General features: G+C 42.6%; 1 protein-coding gene across 3 annotated transcripts in view; it reads right to left on the reverse strand.

Annotated features, from left to right (window-relative positions):
* LOC123752602 (centrosomal protein of 104 kDa) overlaps positions 1–23716 on the reverse strand; it is a 146305-nt gene that overhangs the window by 10492 nt on the left and 112097 nt on the right. For 2 of the 3 annotated variants that reach the window (XM_069323750.1, XM_069323752.1), the window contains 6 exons: positions 22930–23031; positions 13661–13755; positions 7681–7953; positions 3627–3772; positions 2326–2427; positions 1620–1754 (listed from right to left, as the gene is read on the reverse strand). In XM_069323750.1, the coding sequence (XP_069179851.1) occupies positions 1620–1754; positions 2326–2427; positions 3627–3772; positions 7681–7953; positions 13661–13755; positions 22930–23031 (853 nt within the window). The remainder of the gene's footprint in view (positions 1–1619; positions 1755–2325; positions 2428–3626; positions 3773–7680; positions 7954–13660; positions 13756–22929; positions 23032–23716) is intronic. The other variant, XM_069323751.1, reaches the window with a different exon arrangement.

The following is a 23716-nucleotide window of genomic DNA, read 5'->3' on the forward strand; positions in this document are numbered from 1 at the left end:
TGACGTAAGATGTTACTCTCCAATATGGTTACATTGACCGCAGCAATGGAGAATGTCCAAAGAAACTGATGAAGGTTTGCAAGATCAATAGTGACTAGGTGGCAATAATTCACTATGTTGGGGACAGGCAGCCAGTCTATGCATGTTAGGCTTATATCGAGGTTGTCCCCAGGGTTGAATTACTGACCCTTCCCTGGATGCAACCCCACAATACATGGCCAAACTCCTGTGTACCTATTTACTGCTAGGTGAACAGGTGCATTAAGTCATAGGAAACCCACCCAATCATTTCACTTCCACCCTAGATTCTAACTCGGAATTTCTAGTTACGAGTCAAGACTGAACCCAACAGTACTACTGGGACCCTGCTCAAGATATATAACTTAAGAGTTGAAACTCCTGAGTGCAAACACTCTCTGCTAAAGTCTCATTCAACACTGGAGCTCTCCTGATCACCCTATCCCTCAGCTAGGATATCAAAATGATAGAAAATATATATTCAACCCATGTAGCACCAAAGCCTCCATGGACTGCAATGCTCCATACTGTATCTATATTTTAGGGGTTATGAAATTTAGGAATAAATCTAACTACAGTACATGGGAATGTTTATTTGGTATGGCATTATAAGTTTTGCTACTGGGATAATATATATTTTTTGTAAATATGAAGGTCAAAACCGTTTTGATGCAGATATACTCAAGAGAGGTGTATCCTGTATCTCAGTGGCTATATACTGAGAGTTTACTTTCATCCTGGACAATGTTCAGGTCTAAATTATACTTGCTGGTAAACTATTGTAGTCCTAATATTCCTTCAGAGGTTGATATGGCCCTAAGCCCAACACCAAACCATATTTCGTTGACTGCATCCTTTACATATGGGCTTTGGTAGGGAATATATGCTGCTTTGCAATCTTGATTTTGTGCATCCAGATGTGCACTTTTTTGATCTTGTGCACTTCTAAAAATGTAAGATCTTCTCCACTAGCAGATTATCGAGTTGTAAACCAATAGACTTCCTTTTATGTATACAGTATTTAACAAGTAGGAAATAATTATCAATAAAGCACTAGGTCACCATAGCTATATAACACTGCAAATCACAGTTTAATGAATATATCCGAGACTTCCCTGAGCACACCTATAAATGAGCAGGACGACGTAACTATACCAAAGGAGTCTCATATACAAAGGATATTTACCAAGAGACATTTAAAGCAAATGGATATTTGGGAAAACAAGTTCCCTATCATTGTGAATATCAGGACATTGCACCAGGAGGTGCATGACTAACTGGAGTGAGAGAGATATTGCTGTATAATTAGATATCATAATACTATCTTATTGTAAAATATTTACATTAATATTATTTTGTTCTTTGAGCTTCCTAAACTGGACATCTGTTCTTCATATTTTTCAACGCCACATCACTCAAAATCCCGGGAGCACTAAAGTTAACAAAAATCTTTACTGCAAGTGTCAAGACAGTGAGATCATTAGATGTTTCAAGTGCAAGTTAGACAGATATATAAATGAGGTGAGGTGGATATAAATAAGTGCTGCCTCGTGTGGGCCAACATGTGGCAGTTTCCTTATGTTCTTGTGTAGAAAACCAACCTTGTTGCCAAACTCTGAGATTGTTGGGACAAGAGTTGGGTCCAGGCATCAGATGCAGCCGCCAGCCGTCGTCCCACGGCGCGATGTTGTCATGACACAATGGACAGTGATTGGCGACCGGCTCAGGTTTATAAGCTGTTGATGATTAGCTGATGACAAGTTAATGTATATATGCCAAGTTAAAATATATGACAAGTTATGGTGCATGGCACGTTTAACTATATGGCAAATGGTATACATAATTAAGCTAGTAAAGTTATTGGACCCTACACCTTACATTATACAAGATCACCACCTGTTGTTCTTGTCGTATACTTTAACTTGTCACAGTCATGTTAACGTGCATCACAAGGACAGGCCAATAACAGCAGTTAGTGAGCCAATGCAAGGTGCAGAATGCAATAACTTCCTCATTGACCTACTCATATAGACTTTATATGAGTAGGTCAATAACATACTCTATATATAGACTAATGAATACCTTAAATCTTCTAGTTTCATGGTCAAAAGATCAACTTTCAGGAGATTTGTTTAAGGAATTTTGCATGATAAGTGATGCTGTCCCATATATAAAATAAAACCACGTTTACATAAATGACCTTATCAAAGACTGTGGAAATGATTCAACAGGGAGGTGCCTCAAGTATATTAAATGGAGTTAAAAAGTGGAGCTACAAGTCTTAAGAGGAAGATAGAAGTAACTTACGTATACAAGACTTGGCTAAAGCATGATTGTGGAAGGTCTTCTTGGGAATGGCTTCACTACAACGCTCACAGCGTCGGTACTCCGATGACGCCACGCACTCTCCTGTAACACAGGTCATATATTGTGCTATACAGTATTGCCAACTACTTTCTACCCAAATCATTTCTTAGATCTTGCTTTCAATAGTGGGATGTGACTTTGGGGTGTGTGTCTGTTGGGGATAGGATGCTATTGTCTGTCAATGTTCTCCCAGCTATGAGTTAGGTTGTTAGTTATGAGGAGAAAGCACCAAGTCAGTATAAATATATTACACTTGAGTTATGGAATTATGTGGACAATCATTCAGTTACCGGCCAAATCTAATAGTGGTTTATTTGAATGATTAACTGCACTTGCCCACAATCTCCTCACCCACCTAACCACTTTTAGATACCTACTGTCCACCCCTTCCCTGCAAGTGGGCAATGGGAACATCACCCATTTCCAGTGAAAATTACCCACCCATTATGAGTTTCCCCACTGCCACAGCTGGCCTATTCTCTCCCAGCTATCTACCACACACCCCTAGTTACTAACTCCCCCCCTCACTTAACCACCACTCTCAGTTTAGATTTAGGGAAGACCAGGGTAAATACTGGTTTGGAAACTCGGTTGTTGATTTATGGGGTCAATAGATTGTTGAATGCATAGGGTGGACATATGAAAGAGTAATCACAAAAACACATCATTCAATTATTCATATATATCTATATAGGGAAGAAAAATGAATATAATACGAGTGCTGTTGTGTATTAACACATTTCAAGGAATGGGGTAAACTTGAAAATGTGCTACAGTAGTACACGAAAGCGCCTAGATTATTTTCCACACAAACAAGTTGCCACGTATGTGGCCAATATCTTCTGCAGATTCTTAAATTCTTATGTTCTCATTTATCTATATAATTTTTTGTCCACGGGTAGTAATTTTCTAATTGCTTTTCTGTCAAATAAAGAAAATGGCTATCAATCCCCTCAAACTTTGCTTTGATCTTTGTTTTAGACATCTTGGGGAAAATGACTTGGAGATTAGTTGAAAGTTGCCGACTTATCTATAGCTCTGAAAATATGTTTTAGTTGTAGATAGGCAGTGAGGTGGAACGTACCGAGGTGGTGCTGGTGAGGGAGGTGACCTCAACCACCTGACAATAAGGAATGTACTGAGGAGGTGCTGGGTGCAGGAAGCACCTTACTGGACAACAAGGAATTTACCAAGGTGGTGGTGGGTGCGGGAGTAGACCACCTGGACATCAAGGAACGTACCGAGGAGGTGCTGGGTAAGGGAGGCGACCTCGACCACCTGGCGGCAGTGGTTGCACCTGGTCAACATGGGACACGACCGCCAGTAGTGCATGTCCAGCCCAGTGTCCGTGAAGCTCTTGTCGAAGGCCCCACAGAATATGCATGTCCTGTGGAGAAAAAGTCCAGTTAATAAAAAAAATAGTGTTAATGGGTTGATGGAAACTGCTCATGAATGCCACAGGAAGCAGAGAGTTAGAGTGAGAGGGTGTGACCTCAAACTAGCGTGATGTCACCAACAGAGTCCCACAGGGTTCTGTACTCGGCCCTATCTTGTTTCTGATATATGTGAATGATCTTCCAGAAGTTATAGACTCATTACTCTCAATGTTTGCTGATGATCCTAAAATTATGAGAAGGATTACGACAGAGGAGGACTGCAAGAGACTACAGGATCACCTGGACAGGCTGAAGGAATGGTCCAACAAATGGCTACTAGTTTTAACTCAAGCACGTGCAAAGTGTTGAAGATAGGCATATAGAGCAGGAGGCCAAACACAAGGTACCAGCTGGGAGAGGAAATCTTTCAGGAGTCGGGAAGAGAGAAAGATCTGGGGGTTAATATCACACCAGACCTGTTCCCTGAAGCCCAGATCAAAAGGATAACATCAGTGACGTATGCAAGACTGGTAAACATAAGAACTGCCTTCAGAAACTTGTGTAAGGAATCATTCAGAACCTTGTATACCTCATATGTCGGATCAGTACTGGAATATACGGCACCAGCTAGAAGTCCACATCTAGTCAAATACAAAACCATGTTAGAAAATTTTCAGAAGTATGCCATCAGGATAGACCCTGAGCTGAAAGATATGAGCTACGAGGAAATACTGCTGGAACTGAACCTCACGACACCCAACCCGTCCTCGACTCAAGTCCATTACATCCAGCGGTCGACCCCACAGACGCATTCATAAATTTTAATATGCTGTTCATTCAAAACGGGAAATTTCTCAAGTATAAATTAATATTATAATATATTAGCATATTGTGCATATATAGGCATAGGTTAGGTTAGGTGTTTAGGTTCTGTTGGCGATTGTTTGTATTTGAAGTACGTGGGTGAAGCATTTATAGCAACCCGTCCTCGACTCAAATCCATTACATTCAGCGGTCAACCCCACAGACGCATTCATAAATTTTAACATGCTGTTCATTCAAAACGAGAATTTTCTCAAGTATAAATTAATATTATATTAACATATTGTGTATATATAGGCATAGGATAGGTTAGGTTAGGTGTTTAGGTTCTGTTGGCGATTATTTGTATTTGTAGTACGTGGGTGAAGCATTTATAGCGTTGTGATTCGAACAAAATTCGTCAGTGAAGCACTTGTTCCGGATATGTTCGAACGTCAGCAGTTGTGAGTCGTGTGTAAACCGCTTTTCATTCATAAACAGGGGGTTTGGCGGGTGCATGGAATCACTTTTGGATCTTTGTTTGGAGGACGGGCTGCGACACCGGAAGATAGAAGAGTTAGGGGAGACATGATTGCTATAAAAGTCTCAGAGGAATTGACAGGGTAGATAAAGATAAACTGTTTAACACTGGTGGTAGGCAAACTAGAAGACACGGGTGAAAACTGAGTACCCAAATGAGTCACTGGGACGTTAGAACAACAGTTTCAGAGTAGTTAACAGATGGAATGCGATGGAATGCAGTGATGTGGTGGAGGCTGACTCCATACACAGTTTCAAATGTAGATATGATAGAGCCCAGTAGGCTCAGGAACCTGTACACCAGTTGATTGACAGCTGAGAGGCGGGAAAAAAGAGCAAAAGCTTAACCCCCGCAATCACAACTAGATGAGTACCTGTCAAGTAGATGAAATCATTATTAGCGAATAAAATCTCCAAATGAAAGCTAATTAAAATATATGTAAAAAGTATACATACTATTTAAAACCAGAAATTTGTATGTTACCTATTAATATAACACAACAAAATTAAATTTGATTTAAAAACAAAACTCGCGATGCGACATTATTAAAACTTAGTCTTTTCAGATCAAATAAAATAAATTGTATCTACTGATATAGTAAAAGTTACTTTGGCTATATATATATATATCTTTAAATAGAAATCAAAGATGAAAGAAAATGAATAAATTTAATTAAAATTTAATTAAAAATTAAGAAAATTAATAAATTCAGGAAATAATAGTGCATCAAATTACTTTTTCCCTATACATTATATAAAGTACACTATATATAGTGTATACATGGTAGAATATAGTATATATATAATATATACAGTATACAACATAAGATACAGAATGCCATTCCCAAAATACATTATACAGTGCATTCGATATTATGTAATTTTAAAAAGTGCAGTATACATTTCATAAAATATTCAATAAAATACAGCATATCATATCCAAAATATATATAAGATACAGCACTGAATATGCAGTATTGTATATTCAGTAGTGTATCTAATGTATACAAAACTGTTAAAGTTCTTTTATACATAGTATTTGATATTTTATAATATTATATATTTTATAAAATTAAGATAACTGACAGCATGGCAATCTGAAAATAAACTTTGAAAACAAAATAATTAAAGGAAAACTGAATTTTTATATATGTAATACATGACCTAAGTCATGACCTAATACATGACCTAAGTCATGACCTAATACATGACCTAAGTCATGACCTAATACATGACCTAAGTCATGACCTAATACATGACCTAAGTCATGACCTAATACATGACCTAAGTCATGACCTAATACATGACCTAAGTCATGACCTAATACATGACCTAAGTCATGACCTAATACATGACCTAAGTCATGACCTAATACATGACCTAAGTCATGACCTAATACATGACCTAAGTCATGACCTAATACATGACCTAAGTCATGACCTAATACATGACCTAAGTCATGACCTACGATATACTGACGGGTAATATTTTACTTCTTAAAGGATATTACCATGGTGTGTGTGTGTGTGTGTGTGTGTGTGTGTGTGTGTGTGTGTGTGTGTGTGTGTGTGTGTGTGTGTGTGTGTGTGTGTGTGTGTGTGGTGTGTGTGTGTGTGAGCTAGAGCCCAGCTTAGGTCACATGACCATTATGTAGTAGGCATGTGACCTAAGCTGGGCTTAGGTCACACTATAATACTATAATCTGTGGGCACTATAATCACTAAATTATAGTGCCCTACAAACTATACTAAGTATTCTCTATCACTACGACTTGTATGCTTATGATAATGTTAATAATAATTCATTGTGTCAGGGGACAGGAAGCCAAGGTATATTCATACAGGAAGCCAAGGTATATTCATACACATTTGGACTCTTATCAAGGTCAAAGCGATAAACCCTTACACACTCCTCCACCAGCCCCCAGACTCCCTGTCTCACATTGTATGTTATTGTCAAATGGTGTTGAAGAGCGTGATGGGGGAGCAGAGTGGCGAGTATTGATCAACAGGCCTCGAACCATTCATCGTGCACTGACAGCCGGGGCGTCGACCCATGACAACCTTACATTTTAAAACACCATTATTCACTTGGCAACACGAGTGAAGGAGAGAGGGAGAGAGAGAGAGAGAGAGAGAGAGAGAGAGAGAGAGAGAGGAAGAGAAGTTCAGCATCTTAAAATTAATGTAATTATAGTAAACTATTTGGTGGAAAGTGTCCATTTGTGGTGATGGGCCACCCGTAAACCACTTTCTTTACTATTCATTTGATAATCCAGAAAATAAAGCTTAAAAAACCAAATTAATATTCCTAGGCCTAGTATAGCCCATATAAGTTCCCATATTTGGTCTAAGAATGCATTTATTAGGCCTAGATGTGTGTGTGTGAGGAGAGACTAAAATCAGTTAGGAATTAAATTTATCTTTTGGTATAATAATAACTATTTGGTATTTTCAATTAAATAAATAAATACTTTCATGTCAGGAAGATGGGCGGGGAATAGAAGTAGACAGATAGAGGAGACAGACACGACCACCACCACATAGCAGTGAAGACCTCAGCAAGCTGACCAGCTCACCTGTCCTCAGGGTCCAGCGGGGAGAGGTCGCCACCGTCCACGCTGGTGAGGTCGAGCCGTGACCCGTTGAGTCTGGACAGTTCCCGCCCCCGCACCTCTGCCTCGTCCGGAGTAATGCTGATCTGTGGCACGCCCCCAGTGCACCCCATGCCGCCGGGGGGGTCGCGGTGGGGGTCGTGACCCGCGTAGGACAGGTCGAGGCCTGCGTAGGGTAGGTCAGGGCCGGCGCTGCTGCCGCCGGTGCTGACCCCACTGCTGCTGCAGCTGCTGGAGCTGATTATGGGAGGGGGAACTATGTTGTCATGATGATACTGACGAATGGGGGGCCAAGATGTAAGGGATCAATGGTGGGGATCGACAAGTAGGGGTGAGTAATGGGGGGGGGCAGGTTGAAGTGGCTAATGGGGACGGGAAGACGTAATTAATGGGGGCAGGTAAAATACACGAAGGTGAGGAATGTTGCACTAATAAATGGGATTAAATGCATAATTGATAACACAAGAAAAAATACAATATTATATTGTTAATTCCATTTTATTGTAATAAATTAATTCATATGCCAATGTTTTATACACACGCACATATACGCACTCGCACACACATACAAACACCTATAATTATACTCAATTAGGTAGTAAATTGTCCCCTTGAGGAAACGTAGACTTTACCACTAGTTTGCTGTATGTAAATCTCGTCTCCTGCCTATGTAGAGTCAGAGAGGACACGTGAATCGAGGTGGTAAAATATTTCTGCTGTATTTAAGTATCTCTGCTGTATTTTGGGAGCTTGAATAGTAAGGTAAAACTTCAGCTGTAGTTTCCATCACTCGCGTGGTCCAGGGTTAGGTGACTAGACAGCAGTCCTTTCATAAGTCCTTATTTATTTGGGGAAGTTTCCTTGGGGGTCGAGCCTATCCTAAGCCCATTAGGTGGAACGTCTTTACCTTGATTTTGACCCCAACTCAGCCCCCACGATATAACAAGAGGCCAGACATGCACGGACTATGTAGCGGGAAGTAGACGAACACAGGGAGACCGATGGAACGAAGTATGCAAATGAGCTACAGAGACATCAGACAGAATTGTGTCAGTAATTGAGCAGTGAACAATTGTCATGCGCTCAGAAGTGAAGTGGTGGAGGCAGACTCCATACACGGCTTTAAATGTAGATATGATAGAGCCCATATAGGCTCTGGAACCTGTACAACAGTTCGTAATGTGTCCAGAGACATATAATGTGTCCAGAGACACACAATGTGTCCAAACACACACAATGTGTCCAGAGACACACAATGTGTCCAGACACAATGTGTCCAGATATAAGAGCAGGAAAAACTAACTTAAAATATATTAAAGAAATTCTATTCTTTAAGGAGAGCTTCTAATGAGATCTAATTTAAGGGGATCTATGAGCACGTAATTTACAGTCATCTTGCAAATCTGGTTATTTAAAAAGAGCGGATACAATGTAATAGCGGAACAATGTAATTTTGGTAATTACGGTCAGGTTTTCACTGTCTCAAATAACCTTGCATCACCCTAGAGCGACTTGTGCACAAACAGGCTATATCTTGAGGTTATCTTGAGATGATTTCGGGGCTTTTAATGTCCCCGCGGCCCGGTCCTTGACCAGGCCTCCAACCCCAGGAGCCAGCTGTTAGTCAGCTGTCAGCCCGTGACAGCTGACTAACACCCAGGTACCTATTTTACTGCTAGGTAACAGGGGCATAGGGTGAAAGAAACTCTGCCTATTGTTTTTCGCCGGCGCCTGGGATCGAACCCAGGACCACAGGATTACAAGTACCGCATGCTGTCCGCTCGGCCGACCGTCTCCCCACAGGCTAATCCACATTAACATTTTTGTTTCTGGTGACGCGAAGATGGCCAATGGGAATCATTGTATTAGTCGATAGTGCTGAGTTTATTATTGATAAACCTATCCACCTCTACCTTGTAACTAACGTAACTCGTATGTAACGAGAACGGACCATCAGCGAGGTGCTGTTGATCGTGATGGAGTTGGATGGCTTCGCAAAGGATGAAGAATCATCATGCCAAACACTACACACACAAAAAAAATGGTCATGAACAGTCATGAAATTGATCATAAAAGCATTTTCTCTTGATTTATATGAGACTGACAGCCAATTACAAACGTAAATAATATATGTATATATCAATGAAAAGTGTACCAGCTTGGGTGTGCGTTGGTGGATGGCTGGCCTCGTAAACAACTTGCCATGAATGACCTACATGCTTCACAAAACAGTTAACTTATCGCTCTCAACCGCAGGAAATGGAACCCACATTCATAGACCAGCCGACAGCAACACCAAACCCTCAACCAATCACAATGAGGCATCACACCACGTGTCCACCAACAGGCAGTTTGAACTGGAAACAATATAAAGATCATCACTTCTGACTAATGTTTCTCGAACCTTTAAGAAACATTTTACGAATCGTGGGGGTAAAATTACTATAGTTCCCTCTAACTTGTGTTCAGCAAGATATAGTGAAACACGGCTGGCTGGGCCCGTAGAGTTTTGTATGGGCTCTGTTGTGTGAAGAATTTTGATTTGTTTATATATGATACCAATATATTTCCAGTTACGTCCACTTGACAGTGTGACATAGTAGTTGCCAGGATATGACTGGGGCCACCGTTACCTGTGGCAGGTGGCTACCGTTACCTGTGGCAGGTGGCTACCGTTACCTGTGGCAGGTGGCTATACCGTTACCTGTGGCAGGTGGCTATACCGTTACCTGTGGCAGGTGGCTATACCGTTACCTGTGGCAGGTGGCTATACCGTTACCTGTGGCAGGTAGCTATACCGTTACCTGTGGCAGGTGGCTATACCGTTACCTGTGGCAGGTGGCTATACCGTTACCTGTGGCAGATGGCTATACCGTTACCTGTGGCAGGTGGCTATACAGATACCTGTGACAGGAAGCTATACCGTTACCTGTGGCAGGTGGCTATACCGTTACCTGTGGCAGGTGGCTATACCGTTACCTGTGGCAGATGGCTATACCGTTACCTGTGGCAGGTGGCTATACCGTTACCTGTGGCAGGTGGCTATACCGTTACCTGTGGCAGATGGCTATACCGTTACCTGTGGCAGGTGGCTATACCGTTACCTGTGGCAGGTGGCTATACCGTTACCTGTGGCAGATGGCTATACCGTTACCTGTGGCAGGTGGCTATACCGTTACCTGTGGCAGGTGGCTATACAGTTACCTGTGGCAGGTGGCTATACCGTTACCTGTGGCAGGTGGCTATACCGTTACCTGTGGCAGGTGGCTATACCGTTACCTGTGGCAGGTGGCTATACCGTTACCTGTGGCAGGTGGCTATACCGTTACCTGTGGCAGATGGCTATACCGTTACCTGTGGCAGGTGGCTATACCGTTACCTGTGGCAGGTGGCTATACCGTTACCTGTGGCAGGTGGCTATACCGTTACCTGTGGCAGGTGGCTATACCGTTACCTGTGGCAGATGGCTATACCGTTACCTGTGGCAGGTGGCTATACCGTTACCTGTGACAGGAAGCTATACCGTTACCTGTGGCAGGTGGCTATACCGTTACCTGTGGCAGATGGCTATACCGTTACCTGTGGCAGGTGGCTATACCGTTACCTGTGACAGGAAGCTATACCGTTACCTGTGGCAGGTGGCTATACCGTTACCTGTGGCAGGTGGCTATACCGTTACCTGTGGCAGATGGCTATACCGTTACCTGTGGCAGGTGGCTATACCGTTACCTGTGGCAGGTGGCTATACAGTTACCTGTGGCAGGTGGCTATACCGTTACCTGTGGCAGGTGGCTATACCGTTACCTGTGGCAGGTGGCTATACCGTTACCTGTGGCAGGTGGCTATACCGTTACCTGTGGCAGGTGGCTATACCGTTACCTGTGGCAGGTAGCTATACCGTTACCTGTGGCAGGTGGCTATACCGTTACCTGTGGCAGGTGGCTATACCGTTACCTGTGGCAGGTGGCTATACCGTTACCTGTGGCAGATGGCTATACCGTTACCTGTGGCAGGTGGCTATACAGATACCTGTGACAGGAAGCTATACCGTTACCTGTGGCAGGTGGCTATACAGTTACCTGTGGCAGGTGGCTATACAGTTACCTGTGGCAGGTGGCTATACCGTTACCTGTGGCAGATGGCTATACCGTTACCTGTGGCAGGTGGCTATACCGTTACCTGTGGCAGGTAGCTATACCGTTACCTGTGGCAGGTGGCTATACCGTTACCTGTGGCAGGTAGCTATACCGTTACCTGTGGCAGGTGGCTATACAGTTACCTGTGGCAGGTGACAACAGGTGACAAATCTCCGAATCGTGAGCATTACAGGTGTAAACGCTATGAACAAGAACTGGGTCATGATCCCACTCCATTCCTGAATGTCCAGTCATCATTCCACTCTGGGCCAGGTGGCATGAAGTACCTGGAGCTTTGTAATAACTTTATCTACTCTCATACTCTTGGGGATATCCTTATAATGCACCCAGAGTTTGCCAACACACACACACACACACACACACACACACACACACACACACACACACACACACACACACACACACACACACACACATGTATAATACTGTATGTATACAAAGCTGTGAACAATGTACTAATAACTAACATAAAAATATATAAAATACATGATAATAATTCACATATATATCATTAGTATGTATTGAGTGGTGTGACGGTCGTGGAGGGTGTGACGCCCCTTTAGGGGGCGTGACGCCCCTGTAGTGGTGGGTGTGACGCCCCTGTAGTGGTGGGTGTGACGCCCCTGTAGTGGTGGGTGTGACGCCCCTGTAGTGGTGGGTGTGACGCCCCTGTAGTGGTGGGTGTGACGCCCCTGTAGTGGTGGGTGTGACGCCCCTGTAGTGGTGGGTGTGACGCCCCTGTAGTGGTGGGTGTGACGCCTCTGTAGAAGTAGGTGTGACGCCCCTGTAGTGGTGGGTGTGACGCCTCTGTAGAAGTAGGTGTGACGCCCCTGTAGTGGTGGGTGTGACGCCTCTGTAGAAGTAGGTGTGACGCCCCTGTAGTGGTGGGTGTGACGCCCCTGTAGAAGTAGGTGTGACGCCCCTGTAGTAGTGGGTGTGACGCCTCTGTAGAAGTAGGTGTGACGCCCCTGTAGTAGTGGGTGTGACGCCCCTGTAGAAGTAGGTGTGACGCCCCTGTAGTGGTGGGTGTGACGCCCCTGGAGTAGTGTGTGTGACGCCCCTGGAGTAGTGGTGGGGGTGTGTGACGCACCTGGAGTAGTGGTGGGGGTGTGTGACGCACCTGGAGTAGTGGTGGGGGGGTGTGACGCACCTGGAGTAGTAGTGGGGGGGTGTGATGCACGTGGAGTAGTGGGGGGGGGGTGACGCACCTGGAGTAGTGGTGGGGGGGTGTGACGCACCTGGAGTAGTGTGTGTGACGCACCTGGAGTAGTGGTGGGGGTGTGTGACGCACCTGGAGTAGTGGTGGGGGTGTGTGACGCACCTGGAGTAGTGGTGGGTGGGTGTGACGCACCTGGAGTAGTAGTGGGGGGGTGTGATGCACGTGGAGTAGTGGGGGGGGGGGGGTGTGACGCACCTGGAGTAGTGGTGGGGGGTGTGACGCACCTGGAGTAGTGGTGGGGGGGTGTGACGCACCTGGAGTAGTAGTGGGGGGGTGTGACGCACCTGGAGTAGTGGTGGGAGAGTGTGTGACGCACCTGGAGTAGTGGTGGGGGGGGGGTGTGACGCACCTGGAGTAGTGGGTGTGACGCACCTGGAGTAGTGGGTGTGACGCACCTGGAGTAGTGGTGGGGGTGTGTGACGCCCCTGGAGTAGTGTGTGTGACGCACCTGGAGTAGTGGTGGGGGTGTGTGACGCACCTGGAGTAGTGGTGGGAGTGTATGAACCACCTGGAGTAGTGGTGGGGGGGTGTGACGCACCTGGAGTAGTGGTGGGGGGGTGTGACGCACCTGGAGTAGTGGTGGGGGGGTGTGACGCTGACTGCTGCTCCAGCCACACTGATCCGAGGCGACTGGTCCCTGTTCTGAGAGCTGGCCGCCTCGCGCTGGTGGGGGGGGGGAGGAGGCATTAGTGAGGGGAGAGTATGGGGAGGGGCATTAGTGAGGGGAGAGTATGGGAGGGGCATTAGTGAGGGGAGAGTATGGGGAGGGGCATTAGTGAGGGGAGAGTATGGGGAGGGGCATTAGTGAGGGGAGAGTATGGGGAGGGGCATTATCGAGGGGAGAGTATGGGGAGGGGCATTATCCAGGGGAGAGTATGGGGAGGGGCATTAGTGAGGGGAGAGTATGGGGAGGGGCATTATCCAGGGGAGAGTATGGGGAGGGGCATTAGTGAGGGGAGAGTATGGGGAGGGGCATTAGTGAGTGATAAGGTTGATGAACAGAAGAATGCAGAAGGCGAGGGGACAGCGTGACAGAGCAGGGTAAAGGGGCAGGGTAAAGGGGCAGGGTAAAGGGGCAGGGTAAAGGGGCAGGGTAAAGGGGCAGGGTAAAGGGGCAGGGTAAAGGGGCAGGGTAAAGGGGCAGGGTAAAGGGGCAGGGTAAAGGGGCAGGGTGAAAGGGCAGGGTGAAGAGACAGGGTGAAGGGGCAGGGGGAGGATAATGGGGTAAGGAGACGAGAGGAGAGAGAGAAGAGAGGTGGGAAGAGAGAGAGGATAAGGAGGAGATAATAGTGAAGGTAGAGGAGGGAAAAAATAATAATATGGGGGAGAAGAGGACACGGAGAAGAATGTATAAAGACGCACCGATAACACCAACAGGAGAACGCAGAGGAACAGGGAGAATAGACGAGAAACTAAGAAAACAAAGAAGTTCGACAAAAGAGCGAAAGAAACAGATGAACGAAGAACACATGAAAATACAACGAAAAATGGCAGCAGATAAGCACAAAAAATGGAGAGGGAAGGAGCTAAACAAAGAAAACGGTAAATGAGGTTTACAGCAAGAAAGTGAATAAAGAGGAATTGGAGAAACTTACGAACAGTCGTCGACGTAAGAGATGCGAGAAGTGAATACCCTGAAAAATGTGACGAAGAGAGAGATCAGTAGAGAGAGAGAGAGAGAGAGAGAGAGAGAGAGAGAGAGAGGGAGAGAGAGAGAGAGAGAGAGAGAGAGAGAGAGAGAGAGAGAGAGAGAGAGAGAGAGAGAGAGAGAGAGAGAGAGAGAGAGAGAGAGAGAGAGAGAGAGAGAGATCAGGGGAGAGAGAGAGAGAGAGAGAGAGAGAGAGAGAGAGATCAGGGGAGAGAGAGACAGAGAGAGAGACAGAGAGCGAGAGATCAAGGGAGAGAGAGAGAGAGAGAGAGAGAGAGAGAGAGAGAGAGAGAGAGAGAGAGAGAGAGAGAGAGAGAGAGAGAGAGAGAGAGAGAGAGAGAGAGAGATTATTAACGAGAGAAGTCAGTAAAGAAAGAGAAAGGGAGAAAAAAAGAGCGAGATCGGTAGAGAGCTCAATAGAGAAAGAGAGGAGATCAGTAAAAAGAGAGAGAGAAAGATAGTGAGAAAAAGAGAGGAAGATAGAAAACAAGAAAGACAGATACGGAGCAAGACAGAGAAAGAGTTACACGAAATAAGGACCAAAACAACACTCTTCTGGTTATAAACATCAAATCACAAACACTAATTAGGAACAACAATTATCTATATCTGATTACTACATTACCTATTTAAAACAGAACGTTAAGTATTTGAAAAATATCAACCTTAGGTTAAATCAATGTGATTTCTTAGTTAATTCTATTAAGTGTATTTTCTCTCAAGATTAAAAATTAGCATGCACAAGACATATTATTTCTCAAGCCAATTAATGCCACTAGTCAGCAGAGAAATATGAATACATGCCATGAGTTCCGGGTAATTGATACTGGACCAGCAAGCCTTAAATTATGTAAACAAACATATAGGGGGAATAATCAAATAAACAGGCAAGCAAGCAAACATGCGCAAACAAGTGAAGGAAAATGGAAGTAAATAGATAAGCAAGCAAGCAAACATAATAGAAAAATAGGCACACAAGTAATTACTTAATAAATCAAGCTAGAAAATAAATCGAAAACACGAAAAAACAAGAGAAATCAATAAGCAAGCAAGCAAGAAAGTCAGTAAACAAGCAACCAGCCTAAAACAAGCCCTTGCAGACCATACAGCAAGCAAGCAAGCAAGCAGACAGGGCTAACCAATAAGGAAGCAACTAACAAAAGACCAGCCAGGCAAGAACAAAGAAGTTGGAGAGACCTCTGGCGGCAGCTGCCAGCAAGCAGGTGCACATGGGCTTGCTGGTGACGTCACCATGTAAACATTGGTCAGCTCCCATGGCAATCTTTACCAACAATCGTTCCAAACTCGCGTCTCCCCCGTACTACCACCCTTCTCCCCCTCACACACAAAACAATCAACAAATCACACAGAAACACATAAACAAATTTTCACTCAACGTGTTTAGTGGTGAAAACTCGCTTAGTTTATTGGGAGTTAACAGAATGAGGACAATATCTGGAAAAAATATTTCGCAGGATTCCGGGAGTTATACGGTAATTATTGTACCTCTGGCAAGTTGCGACTATACTATGCAAAAGCTTTGTAATTTAAAACTTTGGGGGTTTATGGGAGGTCAAAGACACTTATATTTCGCGAAGGTTCGACGAATTATTAAAATGTAAACCATATTGTTGTCTTTTTAGTTAGTTAATTAGTATTTTGTGAATAGCAGAAAATTGAAGTCAGCGTTTTGGATAATTAATGTACCCTACATTAATTAAAGCTAAATTTTATAACCCGTAGCCCCCTTATGTAGATTATCTATCTATCTATATATATATATATATATATATATATATATATATATATATATATATATATATATATATATATATATATATATATGAGAGAGAAAGAGAGAGAGAGAGAGAGAGAGAGAGAGAGAGAGAGAGAGAGAGAGAGAGAGAGAGAGAGAGAGAGAGAGAGAGAGAGAGAGAGAGAGAGAGAGAGATGGATAGATAGATAAATAGATATATGTAGTCCCCAAGCTAATATGCAGCAGAAAATTCCTCACCCCTGAAAGATTCGAAACCGGACAGAAAAGGGCTCCATGCACCCTGGCGTGTCCAGTACTTTCACCAATAGGCCACACTGACTGTACAAAAGAATTGGAAGTCATCTGACCCTTACCCCAATTCCCGACAGCTCTCGGTGACCATTCTGGGCACAGATATTTCATCAAATCTCTTCATCATACTGGGGTCCACGTGAGGAACATTTATGTTACTTCCAATTCTTTTGTACAGTCAGTGTACTCACCTAATTGTGCTTGCGGGGGGTTGAGCTTTGGCTCTTTGGTCCCGCCTCTCAACTGTCAATCAACTGGTGTACAGATTCCTGAGCCTATTGGGCTCTATCATATCTACATTTGAAACTGTGTATGGAGTCAGCCTCCACCACATCACTTCCTAATGCATTCCATTTATTAACTACTCTGACACTGAAAAAATTCTTTCTAACGTCTCTGTGGCTCATCTGGGTACTAAGTTTCCACCTGTGTCCCCTTGTTCGTGTCCCACCCGTGCTGAAGAGTTTGTCTTTGTCCACCCTGTCAATTCCCCTGAGAATTTTGTAGGTGGTTATCATGTCTCCCCTTACTCTTCTGTTTTCCAGGGATGTGAGGTTCAGCTCCTTTAGCCTTTCCTCGTAGCTCAATTCTCTCAGTTCCGGGACGAGCCTGGTGGCATACCGCTGAATCTTCTCTAACTTTGTCTTGTGTTTAACTAGGTATGGACTCCAGGCTGGAGCTGCATACTCCAGGATTGGTCTTACATAAGTGGTATACAGGGTTCTGAAAGATTCCTTACACAAGTTTCTGAAGGCAGTTCTTATGTTGGCCAGTCTAGCATATGCCGCTGATGATATTCTTTTGATGTGGGCCTCTGGGGACAGGTTCGGTGTGATATCAACCCCCAGATCCTTCTCTCTATTTGACTCTTGCAGGATTTCCCCTCCCAGATGATACCTTGTGTTCAGCCTCCTGCTGCCTTCGCCTAATTTCATCACCTTACACTTTCCCGAGTTGAACTTTAGCAGCCATTTTCTAGACCATTCCTCCAGTTTATCCAGGTCTTCCTGTAGTCTCTGTCTATCTTCATCCGTCTTGATTCTTCTCATAATTTTTGCATCATCAGCAAACATCGAGAGGAATGAGTCTATATCCTCTGGAAGATCGTTCACATATATTAGAAACAGGATGGGTCCAAGTACTGAGCACTGTGGGACTGCGCTGGTGACATCTCGCCACTCTGATGTCTCCCCCCTCACCGTTACTCGCTGTTTCCTGTTGCTTAAGTACTCCCTTATCCACTGGAGCACCTTCCCTTTTACTCCTGCCTGTTGCTCCAACTTTTTTAACAGCCTTTTATGGGGTACTGTGTCAAAGGCTTTTTGGCAATCCAGGAAAATGCAGTCGGCCCACCCTTCTCTTTCCTGCCTAATTTTCGTTGCCTGGTCATAAAATTTTATTAAACCTGTGAGGCACGATTTACCATCTCTGAACCCATGTTGGTGGTGCGTTACAAAGTTATTTCCCTCCAGATGCTCTACGATCTTTTTCCTCACAATCTTCTCCATCACCTTGCATGGTATACAAGTTAAGGAAACTGGCCTGTAATTCAGTGCCTCTTGCCTGTCACCCTTTTTGTATATTGGGACCACGTTAGCTGTCTTCCAACTTTCTGGTAAGTCTCCTGTTTCCAGTGACCTGTTATACACCATAGAGAGTGGCACACTTAGTGCTTCTGCACCTTCCTTTAGTATCCATGGTGAGATTCTATCAGGTCCAACAGCCTTTGTCACATCCAGCTCCAGCAGACACCTTTTGACCTCATCACTGGTGAGGTCAAATTCCTCCAAGGTTGCTTGGTTTGCCGCCTCCTCATTTAGTGCAGGGGCTTCTCCTTGTTCTATTGTGAAGACCTCCTGGAATCTCTTGTTGAGTTCTTCACACACCTCCTTGTCATTCTCTGTGTATCTGTTCTCCCCTTTCCGCAGCTTCATCACTTGTTCCTTCACTGCTGTTTTCCTCCTGATGTGGCTGTGGAGCAGCTTTGGTTGGGTCTTGGCTTTACTCGCAATGTCATTTTCAAACTGTCTCTCTGCTTCCCTCCTCACTCTGATGTACTCATTTCTGGCCCTCTGGTATCTCTCCCTGCTCTCTGGTGTTCTGTTATTTCTGTAGTTTCTCCATGTTCTTTTACTCAGTTGTTTCGCTACCTTACATTCTTGGTTGAACCATGGGTTTTTCTGTTGTTTTTCGTTTTTCTCCTTTTGGACGGGGATAAACCTGTCTGCAGCTTCCTGGCACTTTTGGGTGACAAAATCCATCATGACCTGCACATTCTTGTCTCTAAGTTCTGTTTCCCATGGTATTCCCCTGAGGAAGTTCCTCATCTCGTCATATTTTCCTCTTCGGTAATTCAGTCTTTTCCCCTCCACTCCCATCCTTGGATAGGTTATCCCTACCTCCACCAAGTACTCAAAGGTCAGTACACTGTGGTCACTCATTCCTATGGGGGCTTCAACTTTGACTTCCCTTATTTCTGACTCATTCAGGGTGAATATCAAGTCGAGTCTAGCTGGTTCATCATTGCCTCTCACTCTTGTGGGTTCCTTGACATGCTGGCTCAGAAAATTCCTTGTTGCCACTTCCAAGAGTTTAGCTCGCCACGTATCTGCACCACCATGTGGGTCCCCATTCTCTCAGTCTATCTTTCCATGGTTGAAATCACTTATGATTAAGAGTCTTGAGCCATTCCTGCAGGCAACTGAAGCTGCTCTCTCTATTATATTAATGGTTGCCATGTTGTTCCTATCAAACTCCTGTCTAGGTCTAGGCCACTAGATTTATGGCTTCTTGTGGTCACACCACTAGGCCACTAGTGTGGCCTAGTGGTGTGAGTACTGGACACGCCCAGGTGCATGGAGCCCCCTGGCTGTCTAGGTTCGAATCCCTCAGAGGTGAGGAGTTTTCAGTTGCATATTAGCTTGGGGACCATTCAAGCGTGTTGCATACATATATAAAGTCTGTATATCTCCTTCTATTCCTCTGTCTGTCTGTCTGTCTGTCTCTCTCTCTCTCTCCCTGTCTGTCATTCTCACTTGCCTCCACCTACCTCTCTTTTAGAAAAAAAAAAATCATGATGAATAGCTGAAAACTGTTAAAAAAATCTCTGGAAATTAACCCGGATTTCAGACTTTAATAGTAATCACTGTAGGTAGCTATAAGAGCCGATTCTTCTTCAAGGGGGGCAATGTGACTGACCCCCGACCCCCCGACCCACCCATGTTGGGCGTACCCCACGGTAATGACTCTGCAAAATTGCGTGAGGACAACTTAAGAGACAGACAAGATATATTCTTTTATAGATATAGTTACAATCTAATATAAACATGGATATATAATCTAATTTTCTTTAGTTAGCAGTGTTTCAGAAAACGGGTGAAAGCTGTTTTTTATTTTTGCAGCAATAACTAAAATTTTCGTTGCTGTGCGTCTAACAGAACTCTGAACTCAGTTCACCATTTTTGTAGTGAACTTCAATTCTGATGTGAACATTTCACATCATTGGACGCCAAAATTTAGTTTTCATTGAATTCAGTTTAGTACTGAATTACCCAATAATAGCATATTAAAATTTTGTTTAAATTACCTAGAGAAGCTAATCATAAATTGCCCAAGCAATAGTAGGCCCTAATATACGCTATCTTAGGCTAAAATTATATAGATATACACTATAATAGGCCTAGGAATGGACAAGTTTGGTTTTAGTTCTATTTTTCGTACCCGCTACAAAATTATGAAGTACACAACGTCAGCACTGTTGGCCGCAACAGTCCATTTTTGTACGTTCGAGCCAACGGTTGTAATAAGTCGTCAATTTAGGGTCCAGGACGGACGGAAACGTCGTCACCTTAGGGTCCAGGATGGACCGAAAGTCGTCACTTTAGGGTCCAGGACGGACCGAAACGTCGTCACTTTAGGGTCCAGGACGAACCGAAATGTCGTCACTTTAGGGTCCAGGACGGACCAAAAAGTCGTCACTTAATTTTCAGAAGTGTGGGTTGGGCGTCTGCTTTTCACCCCGGTTATTGTGACTCACGGTATACTCATTATGAAGTATGATGTTTAATACAACATCATTATACTTCATAATGTATGAACACAGTATAAACAACTCCATTTATACAGTACTTTTTTGAGGTACAGATTTTGTAAAAATTATCTATTCTGAAACATTCTATTTCAACTTGAAATAAATTGAATATATAAATATACCCATTTATGAACTAATATAACGATTTACTTAAAAAAAATATACTCGTATATGGTCGAAGTAAAACAGTAGATATATCTACTCGTAGATGAAGTTAGTCGTTTCAAATTAGCAAATATATATATATATATATATATATATATATATATATATATATATATATATATATATATATATATATATATATATATATATATATATATATATATATATATATATATATATATATATATATATACATCATACAAGGATGTATTCATTAGCGTAGCCTACAGACTACTCAATAATACGAGTGATTTATTGATCTATTACGAAGGAAGAGTAATCTAGTGTTAAGGAACAGATTCATCACTCTCATAGGAATGATCGCATTCACTCTTACGCGTGAAAATATAGCCCAATAAATTTGCATTTCAGAAGCTTAAAAAAAAATTATGTGTTTTTACTGACGCTGGAGCACAGAAATAGCTCAAGCTAAAGAGAACCATAGAATTAGATGAAGCTTTAGTGTGTGCAGTATAGAGTTAATTGAAACTTTCACGTGTGTACCATAGAACTAGCTGAAGCTTTAGTATGTGCATTATAGAGTTAATTGAAACTTTCACGTGTGTACCATAGAACTAGCTGAAGCTTTAGTATGTGCATTATAGAGTTAATTGAAACTTTCACGTGTGTACCATAGAACTAGCTGAAGCTTTAGTGTGTGCAGTATAGAGTTAATTGAAACTTTCACGTGTGTACCATAGAACTAGCTGAAGCTTTAGTATGTGCATTATAGAGTTAATTGAAACTTTCACGTGTGTACCATAGAACTAGCTGAAGCTTTAGTATGTGCATTATAGAGTTAATTGAAACTTTCACGTGTGTACCATAGAACTAGCTGAAGCTTTAGTATGTGCATTATAGAGTTAATTGAAACTTTCACGTGTGTACCATAGAACTAGCTGAAGCTTTAGTGTGTGCAGTATAGAGTTAATTGAAACTTTCACGTGTGTACCATAGAACTAGCTGAAGCTTTAGTATGTGCATTATAGAGTTAATTGAAACTTTCACGTGTGTACCATAGAACTAGCTGAAGCTTTAGTATGTGCATTATAGAGTTAATTGAAACTTTCACGTGTGTACCATAGAACTAGCTGAAGCTTTAGTATGTGCATTATAGAGTTAGTTGAAACTTTCACGTGTGTACCATAGAACTAGCTGAAGCTTTAGTATGCGCATTATAGAGTTAATTGAAACTTTCACGTGTGTACCATAGAACTAGCTGAAGCTTTAGTATGTGCATTATAGAGTTAATTGAAACTTTCACGTGTGTACCATAGAACTAGCTGAAGCTTTAGTATGTGCATTATAGAGTTAATTGAAACTTTAACGTGTGTACCATAGAACTAGCTGAAGCTTTAGTATGTGCATTATAGAGTTAGTTGAAACTATAATGTGTGTACCATAGAACTAGCTCAAGCTGGTTAGGTTTGTGTGCCACAGAACTAACAGACAAATTGGTGCAAACAATTTTCTGCAAATTTCTCAATGTATTTTAAGAGAAAATCAGCCAAAAAAAAAATAGAGGTGAATTATTCTCATTAAAATACAGCAAAACATATAACTTAAAAATACGACTTTTGGAAGCTATAGAAAAATAAATAATTCACCACCAAACGGCTGAAAAAATTATTTAATTTCCAAAAAAATACCAATAGAGGATATAAAACCTTCTGGATTATATAAGAAAATATATTCACGTTACTAAAAACATTAAAAATCATTCAATTACACACAAAAAAGTGTACGACCTTCAACTAGATTTTTAAAAATATATTTTGTTTCTTTCAAAATTAAGCAGAAATTTGGCACTTACTACTGAAGAGGCCTACGGGGAGGGCCTATATATATAGAGAGATTTAGGCCTACCTTCCTTGGTAATCGTATCCGTCGGTGGTAGCGACTGTGCTTGGTACACCAAGCTGGGGAGGAACTGCCTGCTGTAGACCCTTTCTCCCAAGCAAGGGAGATCTACTTAGGGGGAGTGGGGGAGATTAATATAGCGTGTGTATACCTAGGTTTACCTCTCACGTGTTATTAAGGGACACCGGTATCAAGTTTTATGCGACAATTTCATCTTTTTTCATTCATTTATATTGAGCATTAGGTTAAAGCATTATGTAAGACCAGTATACAAATACAATGTAAGTTAGTATACAAATACAATAGAGTATACAACCTAGAGCCTATGTACCATTCAGAACACTAGCGTGTGAGATAGCGGGAAGATATCAGTAAATAAGTAGGCACTTAACAGAAGAAAGTGCTAAGCCAGTATGTCCCAATGAGCATGTCTCTCAAGATTCGAAAAGTTCCTAGATATTATTAAAGAAGTATAGGCCTATGGGGAGCCGTGAGCTGTACAACGGGTTGTGTTCTGCTTCGAAACACACACACACACACACACACACACACACACACACACACACACACACACACACACACACACACACACACACACTGATGTCCTCAATAACAAATGAAAAGCATACATAAAATATAATACTGAACATATATTAATATATAAATATATATATATATATATATATATATATATATATATATATATATATATATATATATATATATATATATATATATATATATATATATATATATGACAACTACTCTACAGATACGGTAAACCATGCTATGT

Source organism: Procambarus clarkii, chromosome 13, assembly GCF_040958095.1.
Source record: "Procambarus clarkii isolate CNS0578487 chromosome 13, FALCON_Pclarkii_2.0, whole genome shotgun sequence".
NCBI classification, from domain to species: domain Eukaryota; kingdom Metazoa; phylum Arthropoda; class Malacostraca; order Decapoda; family Cambaridae; genus Procambarus; species Procambarus clarkii.